General features: G+C 46.7%; 1 protein-coding gene across 1 annotated transcript; it reads right to left on the bottom strand.

Moving 5' to 3' along the window:
- Window positions 1–2,358: 2,358 nt before the first annotated feature.
- LOC144604623 (phosphoenolpyruvate carboxykinase, cytosolic [GTP]-like) lies at window positions 2,359–11,846 on the bottom strand. The gene is made up of 9 exons (XM_078419242.1): window positions 11,775–11,846; window positions 8,010–8,209; window positions 5,546–5,727; window positions 4,905–5,108; window positions 4,594–4,781; window positions 4,320–4,482; window positions 3,821–4,177; window positions 3,360–3,455; window positions 2,359–2,813 (listed from the first exon to the last, which is right to left on the bottom strand). Exons 1-9 carry the CDS (start codon window positions 11,844–11,846, stop codon window positions 2,359–2,361), a joined length of 1,917 nt encoding a protein of 638 aa, XP_078275368.1.
- Window positions 11,847–22,993: the final 11,147 nt, after the last annotated feature.

Genomic DNA, 22,993 nt, shown 5'->3' with positions numbered 1-22,993 from the left:
CACACAGCTGTTTGCCAATAGCGAGCAACTTTTAGTGCCACGTCCTTGGCCTCTGCAAGATTCTTTACAGTGCTTGTGTCGTGCAGCATGTCACAGCTCAGGAGATGTTCCATAGTCTGGAGGCCCCGTCCGCACTCGCAGTCTGCCGCATCTTCAGTACATCCCCGCTTCAGCGTGTTCGATTTGCTCCTCCCCACGCCTGTCCACAGTCTGTTGAGACTGCGCCAGGTTGTCCGGCACCATAGCAGGAGCGTTCTCGTCGAGGTGCCCGTCAGATTCTACAAGTATCTGCGAATCCTGCTACCGCACCACACACTGTATCCATCGCTACCAACTAAGATGATGATGTAAATTACAAATCTTGAAATGGCAAAAACCTGGCAAATGGAGTTCATTGCAGGGAAGTGTGAGGTGATGCACTTTGGTTAGAGGAGCCTAAAGGGGGATTATTGCCTGCAACGAAGAGAGACAGCATGTAGGTGAAGTTCAGTGGGATCCAGACGTTCTTGTGCATAAATCACAACAACAAAAAATAGCAGTCAGGTCCAAGCAGTTAAGAAGCAAATGGCACGTTGGCTTTTACTGCAAAGAGGTTGGAGTGTAAGAATAGCGAGGTTTTGTTCATGTTTTCCAAGATGTTGGTGAGGCCACACATGGATTATTTGCACAGGTTTGGTCCCTTTAAAAAAATTGATATAGAAATAGAGGTCGAAAGGAGATTCACCAGGCTGATGCCTGGGTTGAGAGGATTGTGTCCTCATTGACCCCCATTCCTGAGGATGCCATGTGTCTCTACCAGTATGCATTTTACAAATTCCACATTTTGCTCCCCCTCTTTCCAATAACACAGCACGGAAACAGGCCCTTTGACCCGTTGAGTCAGTCAAGCATGCGTCGATAATTATCCCATCTTCCTTCTCACAACCTCACCTCTTCACCTTCCCAAAAATAAAATCTCCTGTTTCACACTTGCACTCGGGACAGGTTAACCTGGCAGTCGACATGTCTTTGTGATGTGGGAGGAAACATCGAATCCGGGAGAAAACCCCGCAGCCACAGGGAGAACATGCAAACTGCAGGCAGACAGCACCAGGACAAAGCCAGGTGTCGGTAGCTGTGAGGCAGCAGCACTGACCACTACGCCAGCTTTCAGATCAGCCGCGCGTAAGCTCTGGTTCACCTTCGACAGTATCCTTGTTCTCACTTTGTTCTATTGCCGGACAGTTTCTTGAGGACAATGTTTAATCTCCCGTGGGCTGCCATTATTCTGCGGGACTGGAAATCGTTTCTCAGCCTGCGGAAATTGTCAAGCTTTACTTCTGCAAGGATAGAATGGAAAGGGAGGGAAGTTCCATTAGACCTGACATAACCTGGTGCATACCACACTAGTCGATGTGGTCATATAAACTAAACATCAATTTTATAAGATACGCCCATGATGATAAAATCGTAATACAAACAAAATGCATACCTCAAGTAAAAAATTGACAGCAGCCAAAATTAAATTGTCAGAATCCTTCAGGATTTAGATAAACTCAAAGAAACTCAAAATAGTTGCTGGACTGTCAAGGGTAGACACAAAATGCAAATGCTGGGCGCAACTTGGTGGGTCAGGCAGCATCTCTGGAGAAAATGAATTGGTGATATTTTGGGTTGGGACACTTCAAAAGGCATTTGGTAACAGATGCAATTGTGGATTTTCACTTGTCCGTTTTAATGCTTAAACCACAAAATACAACCTGCGACTCTATGGAGCTTGTCAAGTGTGTCTGTTATAAAACAAAAGCAATCAGAATGAAAAACTTTTTTTTAAAATAATCAATTTATTACACATAAGCAAAAGATGTTCTTCTATTTGGTTCTGTCATCTTTGACTGCAATTTGAGCTATCTCTCCCTCTCACCCTCCATTGGTGAACAATCTCGCCTTCAGGTATTCACCCAGTCCACACGAGGCTCCAGAAGGCCCTGACCTCCATACAATCCCTTTTGAATGGCTGCCCTCTTGTTGTGCACGCACATACCCTGACTACAGCCATGGACGCACACGTGTACATGTACACGTACAAGCATGGGTGCATGCGTGGGGACAGACACACACACACACACAATGGCAAACAGGGACATAAACTCTGACCCACTCCTCACTAAACCGTGAGTTGCTGAGGCTGATTGCCTCTGACGGCTGATTAGGAGGTCAGTTAGTTCAGCACAGGTCAGAGCAACAATCAGGAGAGGGGTCTGTGTGCTTCTGCATGGACGGACTCACTCCTTCAACCAGATGACCCATTGGGGGAGGTTCTGTATCCTTAAATATCTGATCGCGGTTACTGCCCATAGTCCTGTTGGCAGGCCCTGGTTACAAGTCACGTATTCGCTGCTCTAACTGCAGCAGCTGATTGGCCACTTCACTGGGAAGGTCGTTGTTGACTTGCTCATCAAAGTATCTCCTGATCTCTCTTATTTCCTCTTCCCAGAACTCCCTCTCGACACTGAAGAGCTCCTCCATGTTCACGTTGTTCAGGCCCTCCAGGTTCAGGGCACCGTCGGCGGGAATGAAGCCGAGGGGAGAGAACTTGGCGCAGTCCTCTCCCTCGACCCTACGGAACATCCACTCCAGCACCCGCGAGTTCTCACCAAAGCCGGGCCACAGGTAGTTGTTCTGCTTGTCCTTGCGGAACCAGTTGACGTGGAAGATCTTGGGAAGTCTGCACTTGGGCCTGTGCTCCATGCTGAGCCAGTGCGACAGGTACTTGCCAAAGTTGTACCCGAAGAAAGGCCTCATGGCAAAAGGGTCGTGCATGATGACCTTGCCTGAGGAAGAGCGAGAGAGGAGGTGTAAAGAACTGGTACCGAAGGGCACACGGGAATCACGGGGCTAATGGGATGTTAGTTTATGGAAACAAACCCCAGCATGCCACGACCATTGTCCTGGATTCAAATGTTAGGGTAAAGCTCCCTGTCTCATGTTGAACAAAGCTCCATGTTCCTGGCATACACTTCCCAACATATTTTCTCAATGTTAGTGCATGTTCTCCTCCAATGTTATTGTGCTCTGTGCCACTACATTATTGTATTTCATGTGCAATTTGACTTTGTTAAATTTCTAAATGACTCTATTCTGCCCTGCATTACATGTTGCAATGTTACCCTCCTGTGCTGCAGAGTACTGGATTGTGTGTTGACTGTTGCTCACCTTCCGTCTGTAACAACAGCGCTACAATGCTGTGGTATTCTCTGTCTGACTGAACTGTACACTGTCATGGTCTCGCTGTGCATGTATCTTGTATTGATGACTGTTGGCAAATCAGTTTCCCTCTTGGGATAAATAAAGTTCCATCATATCGTCTCGTGCCGTACCTTTGTGCTCAGCTGCTGCTGTAGCCTCCGATCTCATGGCTGCTCCGATGAAAACTCCGTGCTGCCAGTTGAACGCTTCATAAACCAGAGGGACACCTGGAACAGAACACCGGTCTTTGACATTTATGTCAATGAGGTTGTACATATTGGTAGGAAGACCTACTGCCCCATAGATTGTAGGATCGGGGAGCTGTCAGTAACTGCCCTGCTGATCATAGGGATTGTATCAGTGTCACACATGAGTAGCATGCCACATGATCATGTGTGAGGACTGTGTAACGGTTATAATCTCGTGCAGTTCAATTGATTGATTTAACACCTTACAATTCCATCTAATTGCCACTTGACCACAGTGGGGGCTCTCCTCAGCACATTGAGCAGTGGTTCAGTACAGTGCTATTAGCCTGCACACTGACCGTCTAATGCCTCTGAGCGCTCCTTTACAGAATAGACTCCCGTACCTCTCGGCCTCCGCCCTCCAAAGATGATTGCTTCAATGGGAACGCCACCGGGAGACTCCCAGTTTGGGTCCATGATTGGACACTGCCTGGCAGGAGTGCAGAACCTGGAGTTGGGGTGTGCACAAGGTTCTCCATCTGCTGGCGTCCACCGTTTGTTCTTCCAGGAAGTCACTGTGACGTTGGGAGGAAGAGTTTCATCCATTCCTTCCCAGTAAACACCGCCATCACTGGTCTCCGCCACGTTGGTGAAAATGGTGTTCTCCTGAATGGTTTTCATTGCGTTTGGGTTGGTTTTCTTGGATGTCCCCGGGGCAACACCGAAAAAGCCGTACTCTGGGTTGATTGCCCTCAGGATCCCTGTGGAGAGGAGCAGGAAGATCTTTGTTAACAGGGTTTTCCATTCTCACACCAGACACAGGGTCTGCAATAAATTGGACAATGTCCTCAATATTTTGTTTCATTTGCTTTCAACTGTGGAGAATCATCAAAACCCACAAACCTTGCTCATCAAACTTCATCCAGGCGATGTCATCTCCCACACACTCGACCTTCCAGCCGGGCAGTGTGGGCTTCATCATGGCCATGTTAGTTTTGCCACAAGCACTGGGGAAAGCGGCAGCAATGTACTTCTTCTGGCCTCTGGGGTTGGTCACACCCAGGATCTGTGGAAGGAGGGGAGAGGCCGGTCAGACGCTGGGAGCAGAGCCGGGTTACTGATAATCTGCAGCCGCTGACTAACCCTCCACAAGGAGCTGTCCCCCCCGTCTCCTCACCAGCATGTGCTCAGCCAGCCAGCCCTCGTCCCTGGCCATCCTCGACGCAATGCGCAGGGCAAAGCATTTCTTGCCCAGCAGCGAGTTGCCGCCGTATCCACTCCCGTATGAAATGATCTCCTTGCGCTGAGGGATGTGGGCGACCAGGATGAGCTCCGGGTTGCAGGCCCAGTTATTCACCAGTGGCTCTGTACACAAGAGGGAGATCGTCACCACAGGCTCAATACAAAGTTTCTGCATCAAAGTGCACAACCCCTTCCCCCCCAGCACCCACACAGCACAAGCCGGTCAAACAGCAGGGCCACACTTACTCTTCAGTGGTAGAGGACAGCCCACTGAGTGGAGACACTTCACAAACTGGCCACTGCCCAGTGCCCCCAGCACAGCCGCTCCCATGCGAGTCATGATCCTCATGCTGGCTACAACGTAGGGCGAGTCCGTGAGCTGGATGCCAATCTTGGACAGAGGCGACTCCACAGGCCCCATGCTGAACGGGATCAGGTACATCGTGCGACCTGGAGGTTCAAAGCAAGGACGTCAGTCCATGGGCACTTCTTTATTCCTTATTACAAAAATGTTCAGGAGAGTTTTAATTTTAGTTATTGCACATATCTACATTGTCAAATTTGATAGTGTTCCTATATAAGTACAAGCTACACTGTGTAATTTGGCAAGGGTCACTAATATGTCCAAAGAGCGCAGACTGGAAACTTGTTTGCAATGTCTATGATTGTCAGCTGCAGAGATCCTGGCTCCTCGGTGTAGATCTGGAACCTCGTTTGGTCATTTAAGTGCTGAGGAATGTGGCCAAATGCCACGAGGCTCAGGCCTGGTAACATCCACACTGAAGATCAGTGACTCTGGCATTATTATTGCACGGTCAATGAGCGTAACTCACTAGTCAACGTGAAGGAGTAGCTGGGAGATATTGCAGATTGAGCCAACGCCTTACCTTTCATACACTCTGGGAATCGTGCGTTGAAGGCCTTCTCAAATTCCTTCTCGGACATCCACCGGCCAAGCTGGCTCTCCCCTTTCTTCGCTATGGGAACGGTATCCCGCTGTTCAGGGGTCACAATCACCGTTTTACTCTCCACACGAGCAACATCCCTGGGGTCGGTGCGAGCCAGCCAGCTGGAGGTGATAAAAGGTGATGAGAACGAGAGGCGGTGACTCCTCCTTCAGGTCAGTCACTGCCCACACTGACAACCTCACCTTCGCATCGTTGCAGTGTGGCATTCACAACCACCGCACAGTTCTGGCACCAACTGGTCAAAGTGCACAGGACAAGTCTGTAAAATGTTGTATATAATTCATGTGTGTGATGTGAACTACTGAGGAGAAGGGGGTGCAGTTTATCCAATGTGTACTCCATCTAAATCTGTACATGTCGATGTGTCGGGTCACTGAAAATGTACTGGACTCATGATCTATTTCTTGCTGCGAGGACCAGCCATGCTGACATTTCAGATTTGTTTGGCATTTATTAATGATAATTCCTGATCAAGTAGCAATTTCTCAAACTTATTAACTGATTGCAACATTCTTTGAAACTGTACAAACAATTAACTCTCTTGTTCTCTGTATCATTTTACTTCATTAACTTAGTGAAGCATTCTTTGTAACTGTACAAACAATTAACTCTCTTGTTCTCTGTATCAGTTTACAAGCTGAAAACTCCCCTTCCGTGGTGAAAGTTGCAGTGGTCAAATTCGCCGTAAGACATTGACACGGGAGGAGGCCATACATGCCCCTCGAGCCTGCTTTGCCTTTCAATAGGTTGTGGCAGGTCTTACACTGCGATTCCACTTCTCTGCACATCCCCCATACCCCTCAAGGCCTTTGAAATCTAAAACTAATATATTCAGCAACTGAGCCTCCATATCCCTCTTGCGGGAAGAATTTGACTCCCTCTTGATGATAAAGATATGTCTTCTCATCTTGAGTCTGAAAGGCCAATGTCTTCTCTTGAGACTGGGATCCTGGTTCCTGACACATTCCTTTTTGCATGTAGATATGGGGATTGCAATGCCATGAATGCTTGGCCTGCTATTTAGCTGCACTTTGACACAGACCAGGGAAACCTCTGCCAGGTCCGACAGATGGCTGGAGTTGTGATGAAAATACCAGTGGTACAGAGGTGAATGCTGTCCTAGGGCTGGGCCTTCTGCTCTGCACATACCCCTGCTAAGGTTGTGCTTGTGTTATTGATTTACAGCCTGTGTATTGCAGGTGAATCCTCCGTTTATTGACTTGCAAGCCTTTGAGGAGATCGTGGTGGTGCTCCCATGTGCATGCTGCCTTTGTCCCTCCCAGTGGTTTACTTTTTGACTTTAGTTTAGAGATACAGCGCAGAAATAGGCCTTTCGGCCCACTGAGTCTGTGCCGACCAGCGATCACCCCCGTGCACTAGCCCTGTCCTGTCCTACCCACTCGGGACAAGTTGCAATTTTACCTAAGCCAATTAACTTACAAACCTGTACGTCTTTGGAGTGTGGGAAAAAACCAGACCACCTGGAAAAATCCCACGCGGTTACAGGGAGAACGTACAAACTCCATACAGACAGCAGCCATAGTCAGGCTTGAACCTGGGTCTCTCTTGTTGTAAGGCAACAACTACCACTAAGCTGCCCGTGGTTGAAATCATGGGTGCTGCTGGAGATGCCTGGGTTAGTAATTAGAGAGGATGTTGTAAATGCTACACACGGCAGCCACTGTGCGCCAGTGGTGGAGGGAATCAGTGTGTCGGGTGGTGGATGGGGTGTCAATGGTGTGGGTTGGTGTTGAGCTTGCTGACTGCAGTTGGAACAGTGCAACTCCAGGCAAGTGGAGGATATTCATTCCCTCACACCTTTCACTGGTAACTTGTCGATGGTGGGATGGTTCGGGGAAGTCAGGTGTAGAATGTCAATTGACACCCGGCCTCTGACCCTGCTCTTGCGGCCACAGTACATGTGTGGTTGCTGATGTCGAGGAATCGGAAATGAAAATCTTGACCAAAAGTGCATGTGCTGCCTTACAGTGCCAGAGACCCGGGTTCAATCCTGACAATGCGTTCTGTCTCTGTACGGAGTTTGTGCACTCTCCCCATGACGTTTTCTCCAGGATCTCTGATTTCGTACCACACTCCAAAGACGTAGAGGTTTGTAGGTTCGTTGTCTTGGTATAATTGTAAATTGTCCCTAGTGTGTAGGATAGTGCTAGTGTACTGCCATCGCAGGTCGGCACGGACTTGGTGGGCCGAAGGGCCAGTTTCCACACTGTGTGTCGAAACTATACTAAACTAAAAAATAAAAGCTGTTGCACTTTGAATAATGTACCTAGGTACAGGTACCTAAATGCAGTATATTATAGTATAGGTACCTAAGTATAGTACACCTATATCTAGGTACACTGCAGAAAGGGAAGCTGCTCACCAATTGTGGTATTTGTGTAGACGCTTAATGATTCCTTGTTCCTCCATCAGGGCCAGAATCTGCCTGTTCTCCTCCTCGCTTCCATCACAGATGTGGATGTCGGCTGGCTGACACAGCTTCGCACTTTCTTCCACAAAGTTTCTCACAGCAGGACTCAGGTCGTTCAGATCACCTTGAACTATGTTCAGGGCGAGAAGAGGCTGAGAATGGAGCTGGAAAGTTAGGTCTTCGCCAAAGAACAGATCGTCAAGAGCCTGCAAACAACATTAACATCGCTGCTGAGAGCTAAAGCATGGTTACTGAGCAGCTGACTGGGTGTGAGATTGCAGCCGTGGGAAGGATGCCCATGTTTATTGCAGCAGGGTTTATTTGGACTTGCACACATGAAACGGTCAATAGGAGGTAGGCTAGTGGGAGGAGCAGAACTGTGCGTGATGCCAAGTTACTCTGATCCCTTTTGCCCGCACATGACCTATACCCCTCCATCCCCTCTGTATCCATGTGCTCTCTAGAAGCCTCTTAAACATCACTATCATATGTTTCCACCACCATCCCTAGAGGCGCATTCCAAGCACCAACCACTCTCTGTGGAAAATAAAATTGCCCCACACATTTCCTTTTAACGTCCCCCCCCCTCTAGCCTTAAGCTATGCCGTCCAGTCTTTGACGTTTCCATAACTTGTCCATGACGACCAAGTTGCCTCCCTGAGCTAGTCCTATTTGCCTGCCTTTGGCCCATAACCCTGTGAACATTTCCTATCTATTTACCTGTCTTTTAAACATTGTAATTGTAGCAGTCTCTACTGCTTCCTCTGACAGCCTGTGTGTAAAGGAAGTTGCCACTCAAGTCACCTTTTAACCCTTCCCCTCTCAGCTTAGAAGCTGATGTTTTCCTGCCCACTTCCAATTCCCAGGCTTGTCACGGTGCTGCTGGGATTCACCAGCACAGTGTTCTCCACGGACAGCTTCGCCAAAGACCAAGGGTAATGGTGGGGGGGGGGGGGCTGAAACATTTATCCTTTATCCCATACAAAATGGTGCATGGGATTAGAGGAAGGAATGAGGTAATATCCTAGCATTATAATATTAAAACATAAGATAAAGTAACCAAAGCCATCTCTTTCATATTGCCAGGTTTTCCACACCTTCCTTGGTAATATTTAGAGTATGTTGTCCATACGCCAACACTCACTCGGTCAATTGAGAATCAGAACATCAGGGGAGGCAAGCCCATGGGACTGGAGGTACCAACTCAAAGAGAACATTCTAGTAGCAAACGTAGCACGGCCACGCAAACTGCAATGAGGTAAATGACTTGCTAATTATTTTTTAAGTGATGATAAATGTCAACCCTTCAGACTGATAAACAGGCATTCAGCACTAATGCCTGCACTCTGTATCTCAGCTAATTTTGTAACAACCTGGAGTATTGTTTTACTGTTTTGGTCTCCTAATCTGAGGAAAGACATTCTTGCCATAGAGGGAGTACAGAGAAGGTTCACCAGATTGATCCCTGGGATGGCAGAACTTTCATATGAGGAAAGACTGGATAGACTAGGCTTATACTCGCTGGAATTTAGAAGACTGAGGGGGGATCTTATTGAAACATATAAAATTCTTAAGGGGTTGGAGAGGCTAGATGCGGGAAGATTGTTCCCGAGGTTGGGGAAGTCCAGAACCAGGGGTCACAGCTTAAGGATAAGGGGGAAGTCTTTTAGGACCGAGATGAGAAAACATTTCTTCACACAGAGAGTGGTGAGTCTGTGGAATTCTCTGCCACAGAAGGTAGTTGAGGCCAGTTCATTGGCTATATTTAAGAGGGAGTTAGATGTGGCCCTTGTGGCTAAAGGGATCAGGGGGTATGGAGAGAAGGCAGGTACAGGTTACTGAGCTGGATGATCAGCCATGATCATATTGAATGGCGGTGCAGGCTCGAAGGGCCGAATGGCCTCCTCCTGCACCTATTTTCTATGTTTCTATGTTTAACCTGTCTCTGCCCTTTCAAGCTGGTGCAAATGGAAAGTTTTAATTTCAAAACAGCACTGAAATGCCACAAAAAACAACTTGTTTAACTTATTTAGTTTTGAGTTAACTTCAGCTCGCTGAGTGCAAATGCAAGCTCACTGACCAGATTGTGAAGCTTAGGTGGCATTTCAATAATATTCTTGTATTTTAGGGATGTCGCAATGTTGATTCGCTGTTTATCCGTTGATTTAGAAACTTGCCCCTTGGCATTCCTATTTCATTACCCACTAACGAGTTTAAAAAATGTCATCAGAACACAATATATGCTGTGATGGTACAACTCAATAAATGGCCTCCTCCACTGTCAGAGTGAGGCCCAACTTAAATTGGAGGAACATCACCTCATATTTTGCATCGGCAGCTTACTACCTAACGGTATGAATAGTGATTTGTCTAACTTCAAGTAATCCTTTCTTTCCCTCTCGCTCCGTCCCAATTCTCCGACTAGTTTCACTGTTCTCCTGATCAATTTTACTAATTGTACACCTCCTTGTCACCTTCCCCTCAGCCAACAATGAACCATTCTACATTTCCTTGGGATTCATCTGCTTTGATCTGTCATTTTCACACCTGTCCCTTCCATATCTCGTCTCCCTCTCCCCTGACTCAGTCTAAAGAAGGGTCTCGACCCAAAATGTCACCCATCCCTGCTCTCCAGAGATGCTGCCTGTCCTGCTGAGTTACACCAGCATTTTGTATCTATCTTTTGAGTCGTGTGAAAAGCCTGCTTTGCTGTAGTGTAATGTTGTTTATTTAAGTTAGTTTAGCATAAAAGCTTTAACGTCTAATACTGTACATATGCTGTCTTATGAATAAACCTCAAATTTTAAATGTTGTGTCTCAAAATATTCATAAGGATTGTATAACATGAAATATGTTTATCATTAAATGAGTATGAAAGGTCCTTCCTAATAATTACAATGCAGCCATCCATAATAGTTCCATCATCAGTAACTTGCAATGGACATCAATGTGTACATGAAGGTGTTTTGGTGCCGCCAATAGGCAAAGAAACCTGCCGCGTACTGAAGAGCTATTTCCAGTTTCAACACAATCTGTGCGTAGTTCAATTTGATGATGAAACGACATGATTTCATTCAACTACGTTGACAGATAATCTGTGTGCAATACTCCTGACCTTGTTGAAGGGATAAACAAGTCAAACATTTCAGCAGGCCAACCAACTAAAAGCTTCCAGGAATTCTGAGGTCATTAGTGCTAAAAACCTAAAATCAAAATAACGCCGTTTCATCACCAAACTGAACTTACGCACAGATTTTGTTGTAACTGGAAATATTTATTTAGAACGCAGCAGGCTTCTTTGCCTATTGGTGGCACCAAAACACCTTCATGTACACATTGGTGTCCCTTGCAAGTAGTGTTGCAGTGCTAATTTTTTAGGTGCCGGAGCTGTAACTGGTGCCGGAGCGGCTGCTGTTAAATTCCCCGCTGTTTAGTTTGGCTTTATATTTTACAGAGGTGCCGGAGCGGCGCTCCGGTGAGCTCCGGCAGCTGTGCACCCCTGCTTGCAAGTTACCGATGATGGGACTTTTATGCCCAGCTGCACTGTAATTATTAGGAAGGACCTTTCATACTCATTTTATGATAAAACATATTTCATGTTATAAAGTCCTTATGAATATTTTGAGACACAACATATAAAATTTGAGGTTTATTCACAAGACAGCATATGCACATCTTTCTCTCTGTTTGTACAACGTGCGGAGTTTGGCAACCTACCTCTTCATCCTCCTCCACGTTGCAGGAGCAGTATTGGTACCACCACTTTTGGAAAGCTTCCAGAAATGGCATGATCTTCACACCGCAACGTCCAAAACTGTTTACAGAAAGGACAGATTTGTTCAGCAGTGGACTTTAGGCACCCTCATGCAGAAGCAGAAGTTCCCTGAGAACATCCCTCACAGAGCCCCATCCCATCTGATTCCCACTTCCAATGCCGCCCTGATCTCCACTGTTCAAGTCCAACCCAGCCCTCCATGACCCACACAATCTGCGCCATTGCAGCCTCCCTCTGCTTCTCTCCACCATTTTGGAACCAGCAGGGACCTTTAGTTGTGACACTTTAAGACACTTTAGACTCCCTTTAGAAATTACATGTCAATATTGGGGTAGATCGGTCCAGAGGTTTCTTATATGGAAAACAAAAATCAAAAGTTTGCCTTTATTTTTCGGTGGTGGCAGCTTGGATTGGGCTTCATAGTTGCATCGCCCAGCGATTGGGCTTCATAATTGCATTGCTCCGTGGTCGCTAACTCTATATTACTGAGCCATGCTCATTAGATGACAGTACAGTGGTGCAGATCACACGGTCATTTCAGTGGTCCAAACTGGCCATCTCTTCAAACAAAAAAGGGAAGGAAAGAGAGGCAGCAAAATTGCAACTCCATTTAAAAAATGACCACAAGCAAATATAATTTGGATTGATACACTTGGTAATCTTAAAATCCAAACCTCTGAAATTAATGTGGCAGACAAACAGCAATGAAGCCAGCTCCAGGGATGAACGCTGAGCCCACATGCCAAGCTCACAGAGTCCTTGCCACCAGAACAAGGGATGTGTAAGAAAAGGTTGCATCAATGAAATCCTGAATCGTGGAAATTCCTGCAAAAGAGCTGGAGTCTTTTGCCCAGGATGGAACAGGCTGCTGTACTTTGAACAAATGGGCCTAGATCAACTTTGAAGGCAACTAACGAGACCAAGTCGCGAGAGCCAGAGAATGCAGGAAGATCTTTGACCTCAGCACCTCCCACAAGCATCCTCCCTGTGCTCCTCACTGTTCCTCCAGGGCCACACTCAAACTCCCCAATGAAGACGACACAACTGACATCACCAAACTCAATGGTCAACTGACCCTTTCATGGATAGAAAGCAAAGAAAATACTGAAAGGAAATCTCACACTCTGAGTCCTTGGAATGAGTATAACATATCCCAGCCTCCCAATTACCACAAATAACTGTTCCTTCAGCAACAAACACCCATTTTTTAAAGAATCTGGATATTTTACCCGAGCTCTCTAGTCTGTGGACAAACGGAACTCAAAATAGAGATGGGAACCAGCGAGGTAGGCCAGAAATTGGAATTAGTGTTGGGACGGCAAAAATTAGGACCAGTAAGTCTCAAAGGAAGGAGAGAGGTGAAGGAATATGGTGAATCTGGAGTGTGTATATTTCAATGTAAGGTGTGGGGAAGGCAGATGAACATAGAGCCTGGACCGGTGCTTGGTTCTATGATGTTATGGCCAATGCAGAAACATGGTTGCAGGAGGGACATGGCAGGCAACTCAATATCCTGGGGTTTTGATGTTTCAGACATAGAGTCATTGAAATAGAGTCATACAGCACAGGAGAAACAGGCCGTTTGGCCCGACTTGCCCATGCCAACCAAGCTGCCCCATCTACACTAGTCCCACCTGTCTATGTTTGATCCATATCCCTCTAAACCTCTCCTGTGCATGCACCTGTTGAAATGTCTTTTAACTGTTGGAGAGGGACGAAAGAGAGGTGGAGGGGATTGCTTTACTAATCAGAGACTGTCACAGTAGCACTCTAGAGAGGACATATTGGAGAGTTCATCCACAATATGGGAAGAGATTAAAAATAAGAAAGATGCAAGCACTCTAATGGTATTGTACTATGGGCGCACCCAACAGTAAGTTGGAGATGGAACAGATGTATAGATAGATTAGTGAAAGATACCAAAGCAACAGGGTTGTCTTAGTGGGACACTTTAATTTCCCCAATATTGACTGGGACTTGCTCAGAGCCAAAGATGTAGACGGGGCAGAATTTGTTAAGTGCATCCATGTGTTATTTATATCCACGTTGCACGATCCACTTACTTGAGACAGTTTGTGGATTGTCCAATCAGAGAAGGGAACATACTGGACCTTGCGTTGGGAAATGAGCCTGGCCTGGTGACTGGCGTTTCAGTGGAAGAGCATTTTGGAGATAGTGATCACAACGACATCATTTTTAAGAGTGGACAAGGCAACGGGTAAGGAGGTGGAAGTGACAGCGGGGGAGTCAGGAGTGGACAAAGTGAAGGAAGAAGCAGCAGCTGGTGAGATTGGTGGAAGCCCCACGGTGACCAAGCGCGTCCTGCCAGTGGCAGCAGCCCGAAGAAACCACTGGCCCCAGGGGCTACATTGTGAACCACAACAACAGCCATGCCAACTGGATCACGCGATGGATGAAGCAGGGCTTGCTGGTGCACCTTGCGAATTGGGAGTGGCATCGGAATCCGGGTATGGAGAGGCCGTGTGAGCCGGGATGGCAGGTCCGTCCGCTATAACCAAAGTCTGTTATAAAAGGGTCCGTTAAAACAAGGGTGGACTGTATATAAATGACCTGAGTGTAAACGCCATTGGGTTGGTTAGTTCGTTTGCAGATGACACCAAGACTGTCAGGATCATGGACCGCGAAGAATCCTGGTAGATTATACAACGGGATGCAGATCAAGTACGAAAGGTGCAGAGAAATGGCAGATAGAGATTAATCTGTGGAGTCACATCTGTGGAGTCATTTAAGTTCCTTGGAACCATCATCTCCAGGGACCTTAAACGGGGGACCACCATCGACTCCACAGTCAGAAAGGCCCAACAGAGGATGTACTTCCTGCAGCAACTGAAGAAACACAATCTGCCACAGGCAATGATGGTCCAATTCTATACTGCTATCATTGAGTCCGTTCTCACCTTCTCCATCATGGTCTGGTTTGGCTCGGCCACCAAGCACGACATCCGGAGGCTGCAACGGATCGTTCGCACAGCTGAGAAGGTTGTTGGCAGCAACCTTCCCCCCATTGATGAACTGTACACTGCAAGGGCCAGGAAGCGAGTGGGCAAGATCATCTCTGACCCCTCTCATCCTGGCCACAGACTCTTCGAAGCACTTTCCACTGGAAGGCGACTCCGGACTGTCAAAGCAGCCACAGCCAGACATAAAAACAGCTTTTTTTCCCACGAGTGATAGTTCTACTCAATAACCAAAGTCTGTAGTCTCTTTTTTGCTCTGGTTTATTTCCCCCCACATGTTTAGACCATAACGGTGTATCATTATTGTTTTGATGTGTTTATGCTTTATGCTTAATTGTTAACTGTATGTTTGTGTTGTCATTTGGGGGGAGGGGGGGAGTGGGGGGGAACGGGGAGGGAGAGTGGGGGAGGAGAGGGTGCTGCATCAATGCAGGAGAGGTTTGGGCCCAACGGATCCACTTGGTCTAGTATAATCCTAAAACTCTCAATTTGTTGGTTTGTCAGTTTGCTTAATCCTGAAATACAGCCAAAACAGTACACAATAGCACTACAATTTTAGGCCCACCAGGGGTGGGCTGGAGGAAGTTTCATTCAAATTGCTGTTACAATTTTAAAGTTATTCACATTTTAATGGTTCCATCTCCCCTGGCCATCAGACGCATTTGACGTCACAATGGGAATCCAACGGATTCGCACGTGCGCAATTGGAGCCCGTTAGTCTGATACTTATGTAAGATGGCCGCCGGATCCGCGTGTGCACAGAACAAATGGGTCCGCCCCCGCGCATTTAGGGCCCGTTGATCTGATAGTTATGTAAGATGGCAGCCGGATCCGCGCGGGCGCAGAACCCAATGGGTCCATGCCCGCGCATTTAGGGCCCGTTGATGTTGAGGGGTGATGGAGTGGGTGAGTGGGGGGGGGGGAGCAGGAGGGGATAAGGGGGGTTGAGGAGGTGATGGAGTGGGTGTGTGGGGGGGTAGGGAGGGGAAAGGGGGGAGGAAGGGGAAGGGGGCGAGGGAGAGGAAGGGGAGAGGGAGGGGAGGAGGGAGCTGGGGGGGAGGGAGGGGAGGGAGGAGGGGAGGGAGGAGGGGAGGGAGGATGGGAGGGAGGGAGGAGGGGGGGAGTGCCGGAGAATCACAAAGCGTGGAGGGGTGAGTGGAGGAGGGGGTATGGGGGTTGAGGGGGGATTGAGTGGGTGAGAGGGGGGCAGGGAAGGAGGGGGAGGGGAGGAGAGGGGGGGCAGGGGAGGAGGGGGGATAAAGGGGGTTTGAGGGGGGATGCAGTGCGAGTTTCGTCAGTTGGTGGAGGGTTGCCGGGCCCGAAGGAGAGGTCCTGGGGTGTCCAGTAGCAAGTTTCATTCAAATTGGTGTTATATTTTAAAAGTTCTTGACATTTTAAACTCTAATAAAACCCTTAAATCCCTTTTCCACTTGCCGTGCCCAAGATGGACCTGCCCGCGTGATGGGAGTGGCGGCCAATGGGGAGGGGGGGGGGGCGGTGGTACCCAAGATGGCCGCCGGGGGTGGGGGGGGCGTGCGTGACACGCCTGAGTGACGGGAGTGGCGGCCAATGAGGAGGGGGGAGGAGAGCAGAAGAGGCGGCACCCGCCGTGATGGCTGCCAGGGGCCGGGACCGGGGTTAGTGGCTGCCTTAGGAGAGGTTTGGACCCAACGAGTCCACCCTATTCTAGTTGGTAATAAAATCCAGGAATGCATGGGGGTGCTGTTACCCGCCAGCAGTGCACATGTGCAGTGGCGCTGGCGAACTCGGGCTTGTCCCAGCCTGAACTCAGTCCTGATCTCGAAAGAGGAAGCGTGATGATGTCAACCCTCTCCCTGCAATTCACCCTTGCCTCGAGAGGAGGTGCTGGCGGTCTCAGGTTTATCTTGGTGGCTCAGCTTTAGTGCTTGAAGTGGTGGCTCCCTCTGGGTTATCCACCATCCCCCATGGTGGCTCCCTCTGGGTTATCTACCATCCCCCATGGTGGCTCCCTCTGGGTTATCTACCATCCCCCATGGTGGCTCCCTCTGCGTTATCCGCCATCCCCCATGGTGGCTCCCTCTGCGTTATCCACCATCCCCCATGGTAGCTCTCTCTGGGTTATCCACCATCCCCCATGGTGGCTCAGTCTTTGCCTTTGACTGTGAGGGCACAGTCCCACATTGTCTGTGGGCAAGACGAGACACTGGCATCTCATGCTTGCCCCGGACACTCAGTCTATGCCTCAGTTGAGGAGCTGGCTAAATAGGGCTTCTTCCCGGCAGCTCAATCTTTACCACTTGGATTGGCCCAGTGGTTCAGTCATTACTATGGAGGCCATAGACAGACCTTCAGCAGCATCTATAGGACAGTTGGTTTTACAAGTTTGTTAGGACTCTTTAGAATGCAAATGTAGAGATTGGATGAAGGAGAACTGGAAGATATAGTGCATTTGAATTTCCAGTAGCCATTTGGTCAGGTGCTACATATAGAGTTACTGCACGAGTTCACAGAGTTGGGGATAATATATTAGTATGAATATGAGATTGACTATGTAAAACAAAATAGAGTTGATGTATAAATGGGTTAATTACAGATTGGCAAGCACTAACTAATGGGTTGGTACTGCGATCAAAGCTGGGGCCTCACTTATTTCTGATCCATATTATTGACTTGGATGATAGATGGATAAACAAGTTTTAATAGGGCATGCAAAGATCCTGCAATGGGATTCAAATAGATTGAGTGCAAGAATTGACAGAGGAAGAATAATACCGAAAAAACCCCATTACATTATCTACTTAGAAGAATAAAATGGCAGATATTTATTTAAATGGAATGTGACTACAAAATTATATAAGACAGAGGCACCTGAGGTTCCTTATATAAGAAAAACACAAATTTAGCATGCAAGTGCAACAGTTATTGAGGAAATCTAATGGAATGGTGGCCTTTATTGCAAGAGAAAAGGAGTATAAAACTAGAGGTGTATTCACAGGGCACTGGTGATTTGGCACCTGGAATACTGCATACAGTTTTGTTCTTTGTATTTTAGGGATGATATTCGTGCATTGGAAACACTATAGACACGGTCAACCAGGTTGGTTCCTGGCATGAAGGGGTTAACATATGAAGAGTGGTTAAGTGGCTTAGATCTATACTCATTTGAGTTTAGTAGAATGAGAGGTGATCTTATGGAGACATATCAAAGTCTGAGACAGATTGGCAGGTTGGGTGCTGAGAGGATGCTTCCCTGCATGGGAATATTTGCAACTTGGGGCAGAGTTTCACAAGTAGTCTACCACTTGAGATTAACTTCCTCTCGGGATCATGAATTTGTAAGATTCTCTAAGAGCTATGGCAGCATAGTTATTGAATAAATTCAAGGTGAATATCAACAGACATTTGACCACCAATGTAGCCATTGGGTTTGGGAAGAGTTATTACAAACACCACATCAACTAGTTTACAAATATCTCCCACCACTAGATTAAAAACGAAATATGTGTAAGAGAGCTTCCTCTTAGCATGTCCATCTGCATAACTTGGACATCATTAGACCAAGGTTCTCATCAAGATAAATATATTTTAATTTTACAATAATTAGTAATATGACATTTGTTGAAACCCGCTGCTTTATAAACAATAATTGTTGTATGAAGTGAAAAAAATCTACTTGTATTTACGTAAATAAATACATAAGTGTGAAAACGCACACCTCCAGATTCAGGGACAGTTTCTTCCCAGATGCTATCAGGCACTTGAATCATCCTACCACAACCAGAGAGCCACCCTGAACTACTGTCTACCTCATTGGTGACCCTCAGACTATCCTTGATCAGACTTTACTGGCTTTACCTTGCACTAAACGTTATTTCCTTATCATGTATATATACACTGTAAATGGCTCGATTGTAATCATGTATTGTCTTTCCGCTGACATGCAACAAAAGCTTTTCACTGTACCTCGGTACATTTAACAATAAACCAAACTGAAAAAAATAATGGATTTCCTAACTTCCTGATCCATACCTGAGCGACAAATCTGTAGGTCTCACAAGCGTGTGGAAAACACAGAGTGAACTGTTTGCCAGCGGTGATCCTTTACCTTCTGGTGGGTCAGCTTCAATGTCACTCAGCGCCAACCTTGTGTTGTCACAGTAACGCCCTGATGTCAAAATAGGAGATGCATGACATCACAAGCCTGTAACAATCACCTCTGTGTAAAAAAAACCATAGCAACAAACACACCACCCATTTTGTCTTTCCTGGCTAAAAGTCAAAGATGTAAATGACATAAAATGACATTAAACATTTTCTTAGTTTAGTTTAGTTTAGAGATACAGCGCGGAAACAGGCCTTTCGGCCCACCGAGTTCACGCCGACCGGCGATCACCCCAAACACTAGCCTACACACTAGGGACAATTTACCTACAAACTGGTACGTCTTTGGAGTATGGGAGGAAACCAGAGCACTTAGAGAAAAGCCACATGGTCACAGGGAGAACGTACAAACTCCGTACAGACAGCACCCGTAGTCAGGATCGAACCTGGGTCTCTGGCACTGTAAGGCAGCAACTGTACTGCTGCGCCACCATGCCACCCATTGAGCACAGAAACAGATAATTCAATTCATTATATTAATACTTGCTCCCATCTTCAATTTAGTAGCATAACCTGTTACTTCATCCCTCATTCCCTTATCCAAACTCCACCCCACGCACTTTTATGTGACTGCTTCAAGTTTCACATTTTATCATTCTTTTTGTGGAGTGTTTCTCCTGGATTCCCCATTGGAATTATTGGTAACAATGCAACTTCTCTATTCCCGACTTTTGCTTTTCACTTCAGCCACCAGCAGTCACAAAAATGTCATTGATCCTTATCAAACCTTTTCATACTTCTCCATCAGGTTTCCCTGCTGTTTTATTTTCCCACAGAAGAAGCCCAGATCAATCTTTTCTTTTGGCGATAACCATTCAGACCTGAATGTTCGATGAATGACCTACTAACACAACACGAGACACAACACAAGACACAACACGAGACACAGCACACGAGACACAACACACGAGACACAACACGAGACACAACACGAGACACAACACGAGACACAACACGAGACACAACACGAGACACATGAGATACAACACGAGACACAGCACACTAGACACAGCACACGAGACACAACACGAGACACAGCACACGAGACACAACACGAGACACATGAGATACAACACGAGACACAACACACGAGACACAACACACGAGACACAACACGAGACACAACACGAGACACAACACGAGACACAACACGAGACACATGAGACACAACACGAGACACAGCACACTAGACACAACACACGAGACACAACACACGAGACACAACACAAGACACAGCACACGAGACATAACACGAGACACAGCACGAGACACAACACGAGACACAACACACTAGACACAACACAAGACACAGCACACGAGACATAACACGAGACACAGCACGCGAGACACAACATGAGACACACCACACGAGACAGTTCGAGTTATGTCAAGCTAGCTCACCAGTGATATGGAAATGTGCAGGTTTTGAGCTCAGGTTGTGAAATTTAAAAACTTAGTTGGTTACCTAGAAATTAGCAGTGACTGGTATCTGAAGCCAAAAACAAAATACGGAGGACTTCAATGGGTTAGGCAGCATCTGTGGATGCAGGGTGGCCCATTACATGCTATCTACTACAGGGCTTGGTTCATTGACAAGGTGAGCTAAAGTGATTGGAAACCAGATGCTGCTGCATGGACATACCAGACCCAGATGTGGACAAGTACATACCAACCATCTCTACTAGGCAGGAAAAGTGCAATGGAATTTAGGGGCAGCACGATGGCACAGCGGTAGAGTTGCTGCCTTACAGCGCTAGAGACCTGGGTATGATCCTGACTATGGGTGCTGTCTGTATGGAGTTCATACGTTCTCCGTGACCACGTGGGTTCCACCCGGGTGCTCCGGGTTTCTCCTACATTCCAAAGACGTACAGGTTTGTAGGTTAATTGGCTTTGGTGAAGATTGTAAATTGTTCCTAGTGTGTAGAATAGTACTAGTAAGGGGAGGGCTTGGTGGGCCAAAGGACTTGTTTCCACGTTGTATCTCTAAACTAAATACTTTCTACTTGTCTGGATGAATGCAACACCAACTATGTTAAAGAAACTTGATAGGAAGAATTTGATTTAGGCCTAATCCACTATCCTAACTATTCTCTCACCCTATAGCAAACAGTGTGTAGTATCTAAAACTGTATTGTGGTTACTTTTACTTTGAGAACAAACTGGATGACCTTAAAGCTAGATTTACAGTACCTAACCTAGATAACTGAGGGCCTGCTGTATGTCTGTTTTTATAGAGACATGGCTCACCCCTGCCTCACCTGACTGACCGTGTTATCCAACCAGAGGGCTTCTCACTACATTTGGATAGATGCACCACTGATGCATCAATGATGAGATGGAGTACTGGAAGGAGATGGATAACTTAGTGCCATGGTGTCAGGTCAAAAGCCTCTCCCTCAATTTCAGCCAGATGAAGAATATTGATTTCAGGAAGTGTGGTGGAATACAGTGGCATAGCAGTAAAGTTGCTGCCCCACAGTGAATGCCATGCCGGAAACTCTGGTTGGATTCCGACTACTGGTGCTGTCTGTACGGAGTTTGTACGTACTCCCCGTGACCTGCGGGAATTTTCTCCGAGATCTTTGGTTTCCTCCCACACTCCAAAGACGTACAGGTATGTAGATTAATTGGCTTGGTAAATGTAAAAATTGTCTCTAGTGTGTGTAGGGCAGTGTTAATGTGCGGGGATCGCTGGTCGGTACGGACCCGGTGGGACGAAGGGCCTGTTTCTGCGTTGTATCTCTAAACTAAACTAAACTAACCGAAACATGTGCCAATCAACATCAATAGTGACGAAATGGAAATGGTTGAGAGCTTCAAGCTCGTTGGCATAAAGACCACCAATGATCTTTCATGGACCCACTTCATTGATGCGACAACCAAAAGGCACACTGATGCCTCTAATTCCTAAGAAGACTGAGGAAATTCGCATATCTCCAATGATTCTTTCAAACTTTCTACAGATGCACCATAGAAAACATACTGTCAGCTAGCATCACAGCTTGGCTTGGGAACAGCTCTGTCCAAGTTTGCAAGAAATTGCAGAAAGTTGTGGATATAGCCCAGTTCATCACACAGATCAGACTCCTCACTATTGACTCCATCTGCACTCCACGCTGCCTCGGAAAAGCAGCCAATATATCAAAGTCTTGTCCCACACCTTCTTCTTACCTTCATGTAATATTACTATATGTATTGCAGGGAACAACATTTGAATGAGCCAGTTAATATCCAGCTGAGATGACAGACACATGCAGCGATCAAAATACCCACTGCACTCCTGCACATTGCGTACATTTTTGTGCTCAGCACCTCTCTGATGTCGACATATAAGCAGAACCGTCTGAATCAAGAGGGAAAATGAACTAAGCCACAGCTAAAAGGTAGTAGGGTACAAAAAAATCACGTCTGCAATCTGCAAGTCACAGCTGTGGTTTTACACTCTGCCACAGGCCCTCCTGAATAATGAAGGACAATATTTAATCAATTGCTATCCAATGGCCCTTCTGGAAAGTATGGTCATGGGCATCATCTGGGCTTTGCTGAGATAGATGGTGTATCACGCTGTCTAACTGCATTGCCACCTGCAAGGAGCAATGGATTTGTATTCCAAGTTACCATACTTCCTCGAAGATAGACACAAAAAGCTGGAGTAACTCAGCAGGTCAGACAGCATCTCTGAGAAAAGGAATAGGTGACGTTTCGGGTCGAGACCACACTCCAGACTCTGTCTTCAGTCTGAAGAAGCGTCTCGACCTGACACGTCACCTATTTTCCCCAGAGATGCTGTTTGACCCTTTGAGTTACTCCAGCTATTTGTGCCTATCTTTCATTTAAACCAGCATCTGCAGTTCCTTCTTATACATCCCAAATTTCCTCAATACTCCCCAAGATCCTAACATTAATGGTGAATGTCCTAGCTTTATGAATGCTCCCAAAATACATTACTCACATTTGTTGTGGGATCTCTCCCCTTAGCATTGTGGATCTTGCTCGGGTCTGTTATGACAGAGGTGTTTGCAAGCATAGGCACTTAC

This window comes from Rhinoraja longicauda, chromosome 22 (genome assembly GCF_053455715.1).
Source record: "Rhinoraja longicauda isolate Sanriku21f chromosome 22, sRhiLon1.1, whole genome shotgun sequence".
Taxonomy (NCBI): domain Eukaryota; kingdom Metazoa; phylum Chordata; class Chondrichthyes; order Rajiformes; family Arhynchobatidae; genus Rhinoraja; species Rhinoraja longicauda.
Note: the sequence above shows the minus strand (reverse complement) of the source record. Positions and strands in the feature narration are given on the sequence as shown.

Bases quoted from the DNA above. Each gene is read 5' to 3' on its own strand.
- LOC144604623 (XM_078419242.1), bottom strand. From the start codon at position 11,846: ATGCCATTTCTGGAAGCTTTCCAAAAGTGGTGGTACCAATACTGCTCC. The intron at 5,109-5,545 runs GTAAGGCGTTGG...TTGAACCTCCAG, and splicing joins ATTCCCAGAGTGTATGAAAG to GTCGCACGATGTACCTGATC. The intron at 4,483-4,593 runs GTGAGGAGACGG...CTCCTTCCACAG, and splicing joins GGCTGGCTGAGCACATGCTG to ATCCTGGGTGTGACCAACCC.